The sequence below is a fragment of the Herpailurus yagouaroundi genome, unplaced genomic scaffold (assembly GCF_014898765.1).
Source record: "Herpailurus yagouaroundi ecotype Mexico unplaced genomic scaffold, PumYag 195, whole genome shotgun sequence".
NCBI lineage: Eukaryota > Metazoa > Chordata > Mammalia > Carnivora > Felidae > Herpailurus > Herpailurus yagouaroundi.
Window position 1 is genome coordinate 11,952,889 of NW_024412426.1, and position 14,224 is coordinate 11,967,112.

Here is a 14,224-nt window from a genome sequence, read left to right on the forward strand (position 1 = left end):
TTCACTTTACCATTGGAATAGTTGGGAGTTCTTTTTTATGGGTTTGTACTGGGGTCAAAGTTGAATGTTCAGAGTTAAAGTAGTTGTACCTATTTTTTTCTTCTAAGTCTTCTTATGCCAGGGATTTGAACTACAATATTAATTAATAAACTCCCTCTTACAGCCAAAAGGATAATTTTGAAGAGAAATGGAATATATCCAATATCTTGAATGCACTGAAAAGTGGTGGTTGTTGCTTAGAAGGCTTTGGGTTAGTAGCTTTTAGAGTTGTTACTGTGTGGTTTGTTTTGAAATTGCTGTCTCTACAGCGATCAGTAGCTCTCGTACTAGCCTCATATGTGCTCCACAGCTCACAGTTTTTAAATAAGCTGCCAAAAGAGAGAGGTTCTTTCAGTTTCCGTGGTTCATACTAGACACAGAGCCAAATGCACCAGATGAAAGGAAGCAGAGTTTTCCTGGTAAAAACAGAAGGATTTAACTTGCATATAGCTGACCACTTTCTGGAATGCTGAGGAAAATGATTACTTACATTGCCTGAATTTATTAATCTGTTTTTTTCATTTATAAAGTACTAGTTGCAAAGGAGGACACTGCTGATGTACCCCTTACCACACTTACTGCAACAAGGAAGTCATTAAATTCCTTTTCAAGAACAGAAAACTATTTCCTAGGTTCTGATAAAGCAAGGAGTTAAGGTTTCAGATTGAAAGTAGCTTTGATCAAAAGTTGAATTCCATGACACGGCAGACAGAACCTTGGTGTTTATAAATAAGTTTATAAATGTGTTTGTGTTTTATCTATAGATAAGTTTGTAGAGTCTTCAGCAGAGCTTTTGGGCTTGCCAGTGAGGTGTGAGCATTGCTTACCCTGAGCAGACCAGGAGCCTGCTCAGAAAATCCAGGATGGTAAATTAATGAGATTATCAAATAGATGACCAAACAGATATCCTGGGTGATATCTTTTATATGTATGAGAAATAAGTTAGGAACAGCATGTAGTTCACTTTGCCTTGAAAGCTCTTGGGCAGTGTGTTCCAGCATGTTTGCGAGGCAGGCCTCTGTGGTCATTTTGTCTGTATGAAATGCAAATTAGTTTGCGACATCAGCCTCATAAAGTAACTGGCATATCCAAACAATATCCTGCCTAACCTAGCATCTGGGTCAGAAGCTGTTTTTTTCCCATGGGGCAGGTGCTTTTGGGAATTACTGCTTTCTGATGCCAGGAATCAACTCCGTGGTAGTATCTTCCAGATCACATTAGAATTGTGGTTCACACAAGCATGGTTTCTTAACTTGAGTGTCAGCCTCACCTGGGAACTTGCAAGAAATCAAACTAGTAAGGCTCTACTGTGGACCTTCTGAATCAGAAACTCTGGGGTGGAGCCCAGCAATCTGTGTTACCCATCCCTCCAGGAAACATTAAAGTTTGAGAATCCCTGCACTAAATTAATGACCTGGTCTGTCCAAGAAGCCTCAGATAGAAAAAAGCCTTAGAGAAAAATCTCAAAACCAAATTTACACCTTTGATGCTTCTGCTTTAATTAGAAAGGGACGCTGTTTTTTGTGTCTATTGATTCAGTAATACTTTGCAGTAAATTTGACTCATTATTTATGACAGAAGATATTATAAAATAAATGTATACTTTTTTTTCTTTTTTTAATTGAGATAAAATTCACATAATGGAACTAACACCCATTTTAAAGTGTACAATTCAGGGGCAGTTAGTGCATTCACTGTGTTGTGCAATCCTCTCTAGTTCCAAGACATTTCCATCATTCCAGAGGGAAATTCAGTACACATTAAGTAGTCAGTGTGTGTTCTCCCTTTCCCCCAGACCCTGGCAATCTCTAATCTGCGTTCTGTCTCTATGGATTTCTCTATTCTGAATGTTTCTTATAAGCAGAATCCTACAACATATGACCTTTTGTGTCTGGTTTCTTTCACTTAGCATGATATTTTTGAGGTTCATCTACACTGTAGTATTTGTCAATCAGTACTTCACTCCTTTTTATGGCTGCATGATGTCCCATTGTATGGACAGACCACATTTTGTTTATCCACTTGTCTGTTGATGGACATTTGGGTTGTTTTCACTTTTTGGCTGTGGTGAATAGTGTTGCTATTTGTGTACAAGTATTCGTTTGAATTCTTCCAGTTCTTTCAAATTTTGGGGGGTGTATATCTAAGAGTGGAATCCTGTGTTTAACTTTTGGAGGAACTACTGCCTTTTTTTCATAGCAGCTACACTATTTTTACCTTCCCACCAGTAATATAGCAGTAGATGAGGGTTCCAGTTTTTCCAAATTTTGACAAAATTTATTTTCCTTTTTTTTTTTTTTTTTTTGATGAAGGCTGTCCAGATGAATGTGAAGTATGCTCTTGTTGTGATTCTTATTTGTATTTCCCTAATTCCTAATGATGTGGAGCATCTTTCCATGTGCCTATTGGCTGTCTGTCTTTTTTGGAGAAATGTCTACTCAGGTCTTGTGCCCATTTTTCATTGGGTTGTTTTCTTTCTGTTGTTGAGTTATAAGAAGTCTTTATGGGGAATCTGGATCCAGGCCAGAATCCTATGTGTGATCTTTCACGCCTGCCCATAGACAGTTCTAAGACTTTGTCTGGCAGGCTCCTTTGGGAAGCTACCTTCCCCATACCAAATTGGGTATACTCTCTTCTAGAAGAGTGTACTGCACTCTTCTAGAGGCAGCTGCGGGCAATGCTCAGACCGCCTGCCCGTGAGCCTCCACGCATGTCTGCATTCCTAGCCTGGGCAGTTTTCATTTGGAGGCCACCTTATTGGGGACGTTGGCTGAGGCACCTCTCAGGCACTTCAGCTGCGACTTTTGGAAGCCTTGGCCGAGGTATTTTTCCCCATTCTGACTCCATGCTTTCCTACTCCTCACTCTTCTCCTTTGCTGTGTTTTGAATGTTTATGTCCCCCCACTCCCTAAAATTCATATGTTGAAATCCTATTGCCCAATGTAATCTTCTTAGAAAGTGGGGCCTTTGGGAGGTGATTAGGTCATGAGGGTAGAGCCCTGATGAATAGGATTAATGCTCTTCTAAAAGAGGGCTGTCACCAGAGTGTGACCATACTGGTGCCTTGATCTTGGATTTCCAGCCACCAGAACTGTGAGAAATAAATCTCTGTTGTCTCTAAACCACCCAGTCTGTGGTGTTTTGTTACAGCAGCCTGAATGAACTGAGACCACCACCCTCCCTGCCCCTTAGCCCCATGGGTCCATGAACAGGCAGGAGCCTTAGCTTAGGGATCCTTAGCAGCAGTGAGATGATAGCCCCTGTCTGCCCTGCGTATCATCTGACCCTCACCCAGTGCCATTCTACGAGAAAAAATGAGTACTAGGGAGCTGGCACCTTTAATTTTGTCTCTGATTTGCAGTGTTGCAGTAAGTGAATAATGTTGATTTTACTTTCAGTTTGGCTTATTGTCCTCATTAACCACCTTGGCACCTGGCAGCTTGACATGTCACACGTTCTGAGTACTAGACCCTATCAGATGTATAATTTGCAACTATTTTCTCCCATTCCGTACATTGTCTTTTCACTTTTTTGATAGCGTCCTTTGACACACACACGTTTTTAACTTGATGAAGTCCAGTTTATGTGTTTTTTCTTGTGTTGCTTAGGCTTTTGGCATCATATCTAAGAATCCATTGCCAGAGCTAAGGTCATGAAGATTTACCCCAATGTGTTTTTCTTAGAATTTTATAGTTTTAGCTCTTACAGTTAGGTCACTGATGTATTTTTGAGTTAATTTTTATATATGTTGTGAGGTAAGGGTCTGGCTTCATTTGCATCTGGATGTCAAGTTGTGCTAGCACCAAATGTTGAAGAGGCCATTTTACCCATTGAATGTTCTTGGCACCCTTGTTGAAAATCAGTCAACCATGTAGGTGAGATTTATTTCTGGACTTTATTTCTGTTCCATTGGTCTGTATGTCTGTCTTTATGCCAGTGCCACTGTTTTGATTAAAGTTGCTTTATGGGGCGCCTGGGTGGCTCAGTTGGTTGAACGGCCGACTTCAGCTCAGGTCATGATCTCACAGCTCGTGAGTTCGAGCCCTGTGTCGGGCTCTGTGCAGATGGCTCAGAGCCTGGAGCCTGCTTTGGATTCTGTGTCTCCCTCTGTCTCTACCCCTCTCCTGCTCGCGCTCTCTGTCTCTCTCTCTCTCTCTCAAAAATAAACATTAAAAGAAAATTTTTCTTAAAGTTGCTTTGTATTGAGTTTTCAAAATTGGGAAGAGTGAGTCCTCTGAACATTGTTTTTCTTTTTCAGGATTTGACTATTTGGGGTCCCTTGCAATTCTGTGTGAATATTAGGATCAGTTTTTGCAAAAAAAAAAAAATATATTATTGGGACTTTGATAGGGATTGCATTGGCCATGTAGATTGCTTTCGGGAGTTATTATCATTGTCCTCCAATCCATAAACATGGGATGCCACTAATTTAGGTCTTTAATTTCTTTTGGCAATGTTTTGTGTTTTTTAGAGTATACAAGTTTGTGCTTCTTCAGTTAAACTTATTTCTGAGTATTTTAATCTTTTCCATGCTATTATAAATGGAATTGTTTTCCTAATTTCCTTTCCTTTTCTTTTTAAATTTTGTTTATTTTATTTTGAGAGAGTGCAGGCAAGCAGGGGAGGTGGAGAATGGGACAGAGAGAGAGAATCCCAAGCAGATTCCACACTGTCAGCACAGAGCCCCACATGGGGCTCGATCTCATGACCGTGAGATTATGAACTGAGCCAAAATCAAGAGTTTGACGCTTAACCAACTGAGCCACCCAGGCACCCTCGTTTCCTCTTCTAATTGTTCATTTCTAGTATATAGAAATACAACTGATTTTTTGTGCGTTGATCTTTTATTTTGCAACTTTACTGAATTAATTTATTAGTTCTAACAGTTATTTTGTGGATTCTTTAGTATCTGTAAATAGAGAATTTCACTTCTTTGTTTACAGTTTGTATGCTTATGATTTGTTTTTGTGCCTAATTGTGCTCCTAGAACTTCCAGTACAGTGTTGAATAGAAGTGGTGAACATGGGTGTCCTTGTCTTATTGCCGATTTTAGGGAAAAGCTTTTAGTATTTCACCATTGAATATGAGGTTAGCTATCATATACTGTTTTTATTTGTTTTTATTATTATTATTTTTTAGAGCATCCACAAGAGCGGGGTAAAGGAGCGAAGGGAGGGAGGGAGAGAGAGAGAGAGATAGTGATAGTGAGAGAGAATCTTAAGCAGGCTCCATGCTTAGCACAGAGCCTGACGCGACTCGATCCCACCATCCTGGGATCATGACAGGAGCTGAAATCAAGAGTTGCACGCTCAACCGACTGAGCCACCCGGGCCCTGTACTGTTTTTATATTAGCATTACATTGTATTCCACTTTTCTTTCATTTGAGATACATACAGCAAATAAATAGAAAAGTTCATAGAGCTGTAAAACATATCCATTATAGACTTTCTTCTTGTACCTAGAAAGAATTTTAGAAAAACTGCATCCAATATTGTAATTAGATCACTGAAGTTCGCTACTGCCATGCTGTTTTGACCAAATTAGCCATGGAAATGAATCAAATAACCACTGAAAGTATTTTTAAATTGATTTGATTGAATTTCCAGTTTATTTTGACCTATCTGAGATTTGGTCAAAGCAAGTTTGATACTATGATAGGACAATTTAGAGAAATAGAAGTTTTGCAAAAATCTCATGAACAATATAGAATCACAAAACTAGAAGCAACCTCCAGTCTTGATCTCTGTTCCAGAACCTATTAGGAGTTGGGATTGTTTAGTTTGTAAAAGAGAAATAGGATCACTACAAGGGACATAAAATATTTGTGCTGTTAGATAATGACTTTTTTTTTTTTTTTTTTTTTAACTTAGGCCACTCAGGTCAGAAAATGGAGGTTTTTAAGGCCTAGTGTAAAGGAAGAACTTCCTAGAAATTAAGAGCAAATATGAAATGGGCTACCTTTCACGATTGTGAGCATTGTCACAACTTGGTGAAAGCTAACATGATATGACTCACAGAAATGCTGCAGAATGGCACAGAAAGGTGTTAAGGTGCCCCCACATCTGTTATTCTGCCCTTCTCCATAAGCCCTGGGGAAAAGGAACTTAAGAATTCCTATCATAATATAGGAAAAACACGTGGTACTTTTCTCAGTAAGCAATGACAGCTCACTGCAGCAGAGAGAGTCTGTAAGGTGATAATCCACAGAAAGCTGACCCACAGAGATGAAGATCAGAAGAGGAGACAGCTCACCTCTTAACTGTGAGAGGAGGGGAAAGAAGACAAGAGACACAACTAGATTCGAAGTCTAGTTATTAAAGGAGTGTTTCCCCCCACCCCCCAAATGTGGAATAAATCACCAAGAGCAGGAATGGGGCCTGCCATTTTTGTTTCATTTTTAAGTTTATGAGAACACATTTACATCTCTCCTCTTTTGGGATCTCTTAGACTCTTCCAGAAATCATCTTCTGAGTAGTTGTGAAGAATTGAAAGCAACACAACACTAATTTTAAGCACTGTAAATATAGGAAACAGGACTAGAGTAACACAAAACCAAAAGTCAGGTTTTAGTCAGTGTCAGAGAAACCACACATCTTGAGGAATGAGGCTGCTCAGAATATGGGGTGTTTACTTGTGCCATCCCTACTACCTCTCATCCTAATCCCTGAGTTCCAGCTGACTTCTTTTTCCTTTGTATCCTACATCAAGGGATCCATGGGGCAGGGGGACAGTGCAGGGAGGTGGCTAGTGGTCCTCCCCAACACCATGGAGATGGCCCAGAGATGATCTTAGAAGCCAAGGAAGTAATAACAGTGTAATTTACACTTAAAAACCTGTCCTTTCTCAAACACCTAATGTGCCACATGCTTGCTAGATGCCGGATATTCTTCGTGAGCGTCTATAGACCATCTCCCAGTAGATTTAAATAGTTTTGCATGACCCTAGACACCAGATGTAATGGATTGGTGCTCTGATGACTTACAGATCCCACAGTTTGTGAGCCCAAGTCAGCTAATGACAGACCAGCTAGGCTTAGTCTGAAGTAAAATTTTGAGTCAGCCATTACTCCCTGTGTCCCATCGCTGCTTGAGAGTAATTAGTTAATATTCATTTGTTAGTTTAGCAGTTCTTTTTAAGAGTTGAAGCTCTGAAAATATATATATAATAAAAATAAATAAAATAGAAAGTTGAAGCTCTGTCAATTTCCCATTGCCGCTCCATTACATCTCGTAGTATCCTCCAGGCTACCTGTTCTTTAATTCTCAAACCAAATAAGACAAAGATGTGTCTAGGCTCTAGCACTGCTTTACCCTTTGGATTAGAACCCTGGAACATCACTCCATCTCCTGCTGGGACAATCCTTCAGAGACCATACTAAGGACTATTTTTTTTTTTTTATCAGTAAAGTTTTTTTTTTTGTTGGTTTTTTTTTTGTTGTTGTTTTTCAATATATGAAGTTTATTGTCAAATTGGTTTCCAAGGACTATTTTTCGGCATCCGACTGCGCTTGTTGGCAGCAGGTCTGCCATAGGAACCCTTACTCCTGAATTCTAGGAATTGCACCAAGCTCACCATGTTGGCTGTCTGAGAATCTGTGCTACTACTGTGTGCTTATCTTCTCATGTTGTTTTGTCTGTGCTAAGAAACTATAACTCTCTTGGTATTTTAATCTCTCAACTATCAAAGAATGTATTTCAAATCCATGTTATCCTGTCATGTCAAGATTTTTTCATCTATCTGACTAGCCGTCTTGCAGTGATTTAACATTTCTTTATCCTCTAGGGAAAAGTTAACCATTGGATGCCGCCAGCTGGTCGAGATGGAAAATTCCATGCAGCAGTGCAATGCATCTGTCTATATGGAGGCCAAAAACAGGGGATGGTGTGAGGACATGCTTAACTATAGGACCTAAATCCTGATTTATAACTTAAAAGGAATGGCATTTGTCTTCAAGAACAATAGAGTGGCTATCAACCTTTTGAGTCAAACCCAAGTCTTGTAAAAAAAAAAAAAAATGTCTCATAGGTGCAAGAAGGTGATTGCTTATTGTTGAAAATCTCATTGAGGTTCTAAAAAGCCTAATGCATCCATTGTGGGATAAACTGTGTACTCAACTCATTGCAGTTGACAATACCTCCCTACCTCTACTCCTGACACTGAGCCAATCTGTCTAAAGAAGGGAGAGCTGTCTTTTTAATCTCTTAGGGCAGGAGCCACTTTGGCATCTGTGGAAGGCCCAGGGGCACAACATTAGCATCTCTCTCAACCCTAAACATGAGTACATGGCCAGAAACACTTCCAAACCCCAAGAAAGAAATAGGACAATTAGGACATGGCCATGCTCACCATGCTCCACAAATGAAATCTTACCCTGGGCTGTTTTATGATCACACTGTCTTTCATTTAGACCTGGTGAACGTAACATACATCCCTTCCACTTCCCCCAAGGTAATAAAAGTAGAATTTTGACTTCAGCTCCTACTTACTATATAGTTTCTTTTCTTCTACCCTAGGCTTGTCACTTTTCAGTGCATTTCTAATGGAAAAAGCAGAGGAGACCCCTATAACAGACTTCCCTTAAATGTGAAAGAGGCATGGATTTATGGGACTAAGTGGCAGTGACTAATGTTTGCCCCTAGCTAAACCAAGTGTTTAATCAACTTATTTAGTTATACAATACATTGGAAATACTTGTTTAGTAGAGTATATTATGCTTTTGTTAATACATTAGACTAAATCTAATTTGGTATTCTATGATAAATGTTAATTTATTTTTTACAAAACAATAAATTTTATTTTTAGTAAGGTTTTGCTTTTCATTTTACTTCCAAATTGTGTTTCTTGAACTGTGTACAAGGTATGATGATAAAAGTGACCCTCTCCCAATACAAGAGAATCTATGCCGGATTCTCAGTGTCAATCTGTGCAGGGCCCCGCCGAGCTTTATGTTTGCATAGGAAGCCACAGCTCTACCTAGGGCTCAAATGCCATCAGGAATATGAGCCGAGCCCCGTGGGAGGAGAAGCTTCCAGAGGATCTCTGCTCTCTTTCCTTTTCTTCCTGGAGGAGCCAGAAAAGCATCGCCCTCCCCACCCCTCCAGGTTTTTTTTTTTTTTTTTTTTTCCAGATTTTTATCCTTCAACTGCTTCTGGTTTGTTACTGGGTTTTGGTTCTGCTTTGTAAACTCCCTCTCCTCTTCCCTCTTTTTATTTAAAAAAAAAAAATTTTTTTTTTTTTTTTTTGTTTGAGAAACAGCATGAGCAGGGGAGGGGCAGAGAGAGAGAGAAGGAATCCAAGCAGACTCTGCGCTGTCAGCACAGAGTCCAAGGTGGGGCTTGAACTCACGAACGGTGAGATCATGACCTGAGCCAAAGTCAGATGGTTAACCGACTGAGCCACCCAGGCGCCCCTCCCCCACTTATCTTTTTAACATAGGTTGTGATCTTTAGGAAATTTCACTCCTGTCACCTGTGTGCTTCCACACATTTCACTTTTTAAAAAAAGTTTGAGGGGCGCTTGGGTGGCATAGTCGGTGAAACGTCCGACTTTGGCTCAGGTCAGGATCTCAACTTTGTGGGTTCTAGCCCTGCATCAGGCTCTGTGTGGACAGCTTGGAGCCTAGAGCCTGCTTTGGATTCTGTGGCTCTCTGCCCCTCCCCTGCATGCACTCTCTCTCCCTCTCAAATATAACATTTTAAAAATGTTAAAAAAATAAAATAAAAAAATAAAAGTTTGGGGGGGTGGAGGGAGGGGCAGAGAGAGACAGGAAAGATTCCTAAGCAGGCTCTGTGCTGGAAGTGCAGAGCCCAAGGCAAGGCTCGAACCCGTGAACCATGAGATCATGACCTGACCTGAAAACAAGAGTTGGAGGTTGACTGAGCCACCCAGGTGCCCCTACACATTTCACTCTTATGCATGTAGACTTTATCTTAGTCTGTATCTTTTACGGTGTACAATAATTTGTCAATGACTTCAACCTTTTTCATTTTTTATTTTGAGATGTGAAGATGTTGACTTTCTAGTCTTATTTCTTTTGATTTAGAAACTTTCTTTTAAAAATGTTTAATGTTTTTTTAAAATGTCAGGTTTTTCTTTGTTGCTGTCTTTTCTAATCTTAATTTTGTACTTTCTAATAGTCCAATGCAGGAGGTGAGGGATCCCTTTCCCCCACCCTCTACTCGTTTTCTGGGTCCTCCACTCTGGATTGAAATCACTCAGCTGACAGAAGGATCATAAGCTCCACCTTGTAGAACACATTTGTTTTAATGGAAGAATTATTAGATCCTTATGAGAGGAACTTACAGTTCTAAAATCTCCATTCTTCAATATGTATGTTTGGCTATCATATTTTGGGTGGAAGCCATCATATGTATGCCAATAGGAACAAATGAGCAAAGTCACACCAGGGAAAGGGCTCCCTTGGCCTTAGGAGTTGGTGATAACTTCATCCAGGAGTATTATTCCAGCAAAGTTATGGGCACTATCTTACATTAGTAGACTTTTCCAGCTTACTGTTACAAAACAGAATCTACTTCCCTCCTGAGAGGACTAGGGAGGACCCTTCGGGTGTAGCCACCCCAGCAATTCCAGCATTCTGGGCCAAAGGAATGCTGGCTCTAAGAATTGGGGCTGGGGGCTCCTGGGTGGCTCAGTTAAGCATCCAACTTCACCTCAGGTCATGATCTCACGGTTCCTGGGTTTGAGCCCTGCATGGGGCTCTGTGCTGACAGCTCAGAGCCTAGAGCCTGCTTCAGATTCTGTGTTTCCCTTTCTCTCTCTCTCTGTCCCTCCCTCACTCATGCTCTCTTTCAAAAACAAACATAAAAAAAAATTTTTTTTTTTTTTAAAGAATTGGCTTCTGTTGTGCCCCACTGGGAATGTTAGGACCTGTAGTGGGCAATTGGGACTGCACAGACTAGAATTTAACAGATGAATTTCACTTTCCCATTTTGGACTTTGTCACCTAAAAGACAGGGGACATAAAGCTCATTTCCTTTATCTTTTGACCATCACCTTCAGAGAGAACAGAAGTCTTTTTACCTTTTCAGGGTTGATCCAGGTTTATTTAGATGGTGTCTTGGTCAGAGCCTAGGTCACTGTTCATACTCCTTTTGACAGCTCCACCCCAGCCCACCTATCTGTTGGAGACCCCCCCCCCCTTTTTTAACATTTAATTTCAGAGAGAAAGAGCGCGCACACCAGCATGTGCGTCTGGGAGGGTGGAGAGAATCTCAAGCAGGCCCTGAGCTGTCAGCCCAGAGCCTGATATGGGCTCAACCTCACCAGCCGTGAGATCATGACCTGCACCTAAAATAGGAGCTGGACACTTAACTGAGACACCCAGGCACCCCTGGAGCCCTTTTCAAGCATATTTTTTTCATTCCATGAGGATGAATTTACCTCTTCTTTAAGAAATAGATTTCACTTTTGAATAATCAAACACATTTTCCACTCTCAGGAAGTGATGCCACCCAAAGCCCTTTGCTGATTTAGACAGGCCAATGAGCCTCCCAATTGATGGCTCTTTGGCTATCCTGCCCAAAAAAACCCACTCCAGTGAAAACAACCCCAGTTATCAGCTATGAAACTGGAAGGTGAGGTGGTAGACACCCAGACCCCAGCTAGTTGTTTGGCTTAGTTCTGCTAACTCAAACTGATGTTAACATCCTATTCTTTAGGAGTTCTAATCTTTACCTAGCTTCTGCAACTCTACTGTAGACTGATGGTCATGGGCTAAACTACATTAGGTCTGTATATAATCCTTGCCAGTAGAATCAATGGTTCCCTACTGGGATTTCTAGGGAGGTAAAATACAGGTATCTCTTAGTCCCCTTTTTAAAGCCTTTTCTTTTAAAAGGTTTGGCACCCTTTTGGTTAAGCTAGAAAGATAAAACCTTTTTAAGTGCAGTTTTGAGTTTTTTCAGAATAATCACCAGCTCTCGTGCTCTTTTGTAGTCAATTCCCATCCACACCCCAGGAAGCAATTCAGGTGTCTGCTATCGCTGGTTTCCTCTTTTCCAGAATGTTATGTAAATGCCTTGAGGTTGGCTTTTCACTTAGCATAATGCTTCAGGGATGCATCCATGTTGTTTTTAATCAGTACTTCATCTTTTTTATTCCTAGGTAGTATTCCATTGTATGGATGCACCAATTTATACATTCACCAGTTGGAAGGCTATGTTGACTTATTTTTGGTGACTGAATAAAAGCAGCTACATTCACATACAGGTTTGTGTGAACATTTTCAGTTCATTTGAATCAATTCCTAGGAAGGGTGATTACTGTATCACAGGGCATTTAATTTTGTCAGAAACTGTCAAACTTTTCCAAAGTGACCTTACCATTTTCTTAATTCCTCCAGCAGTTTCTCGGCATCCTAACCAGAACTTGGTATTTTTCATAGGTAGGTCATTTTGCTTTTTACATTTTCCTACTGATTTATGATAACATCTTTTCATGTTTGTTTTGAAATCCATTTATTTTCTTTGGTGAAGTGTCATGTTCAAATCTTTTGCCAAATTTTTTTTTTTTTTTAAAGTTTTGAGTTCTGGGCACCAGTCACTTATCAGGCACATTCTTTCAAGCCTGTACCTTTAAAGACTTGGTACCATTTTTGCTTAAGATAGAGACAAAGCACTTGCTTATTGCAGGAGGTAGATATTACTTTGATTTGGGAGTAACCTTACTAGATACTTGGCCCTGCTAATTACTGGACTAGTTGCATTTGGTAGATGCCTTTCAACTTTTTAATACAGCCACTCTCACTCTGAACTTGCTGTAGGTGAGTTCATCTCTGGGTCATTCCCTCATTTCTTTCATTCATCCCAGCTTGGTATTGTGTGTGCCTTTTCTCCAGGCTAAAATTTCTTCCTTTGCTCACTGTGAGCAAATGTGTAGCCATGTACCCAGACGTAGGTCCTTCTTAGATTTCCACATGATTATCAACCCTGTACACACTGAGGTTTTTGCTTCTCTCTCAGTCAACCCCCAGTGAGGCATGGAGCTATTAATAGTGAAGTTTAAATATTTTGTGGCCACTATTGCTGGTACTTGTTGCTAAGCATCATTTTACAACTGAGAATGTTCTGGTTTTATTATGAAAGAAACTGGTTCTTCATAGTAATTACTTTTTAACCTACAGAGGATTCAACTTTTTTTCCTTGATTTAAAAAAAATAAATTTGATATTGTGTAAGGTGTCCAGCTTACTTTGATACATTTATATATTGCAACATAACTGCCAGCCATGGAGTGATATTTATCACATTACATAATTATAGCATAACATTATCTATATTCATTATACCATGCATTAGGTCAGGTTTATTACTTCTTATAAATTTGTACCCTTAAATACCACCACTCCTCTCTACCTCCCTCACCCCTGGTAACCACCATTTTACTTTTTTTTTTTTTTTTTACATCTTTAACTTTTTTAGATTCCACATATAAGTGGTATTCATCTAGTACTCATCTTTGACTTATGTTGCTCAGCATAATGGGCTCAAGATCCATCCATGTTGTTGCCAATATTGTTGCCATCTTCCTTTCTCATGTACAGTTTAACTTTTTTAACACGTCTCTTGTTTACAGGACCAAATTTGTGTTGTGGCCTTATTAAATATAAAGATTCATACACTGGTGTCTCCTTGTTTTTCTTTATTTTCACCTAATTTACTGTGTATCTTATGCATCACTCTACGAAAGACTCAACAAATCCTTTTTTGGAACCAAGTGGGATACAAATAAATGACTAATATTATAGAGACAAAATCTTCTGTGATCTCATACTCTTCCAAAGGCAACTCTGGAGTTGCAGAAATCTCCTCCAGGGACTCTTTCTGTTACCTACTTCAAGTTTAAGACTTGTACGATCTGGAGAAATCAGAGTGCACACCTAGAATACTAGACAAGGATTCTAGAACTGCATCACAATCCCAGATCCAGATTTCCCCCTAAACTATAAGGAATTCTAAAACATGTTGAATGGATAAGTATATGTGACAAACTAGAAGCCAAAAATCAAAACCCTACCTTGAAAGTCACAGTAAAAGTCATACCTGAGTATAACCAACTATTGTGAATTAAAGCAGGTCATTTTAAAATTTTGCTGTTTTAGGAATCTAGTATGTTTTATGTGGTATTACAACTGACCTCAAGGGTAATTATTACCAATGGTATTTCT

At 39.7% G+C, this 14,224-nt stretch overlaps 1 protein-coding gene across 6 annotated transcripts in view; it reads left to right on the top strand.

The window, feature by feature from the left end:
* The window catches only part of SWT1 (SWT1 RNA endoribonuclease homolog), a 105,290-nt gene extending 93,023 nt beyond the window's left edge, over positions 1-12,267 (top strand). For 3 of the 6 annotated variants that reach the window (XM_040446591.1, XM_040446592.1, XM_040446593.1), the window contains one exon: positions 7,823-8,845. In XM_040446591.1, coding sequence (XP_040302525.1) covers positions 7,823-7,952 — 130 coding nt within the window. In that variant the 3' untranslated portion in view covers positions 7,953-8,845. Of the gene's footprint in view, positions 1-7,822; positions 8,846-12,163 lie in introns of those variants that run through there. The other 3 variants (XR_005781795.1, XR_005781796.1, XM_040446594.1) reach the window with 3 other exon arrangements.
* Positions 12,268-14,224: the final 1,957 nt, after the last annotated feature.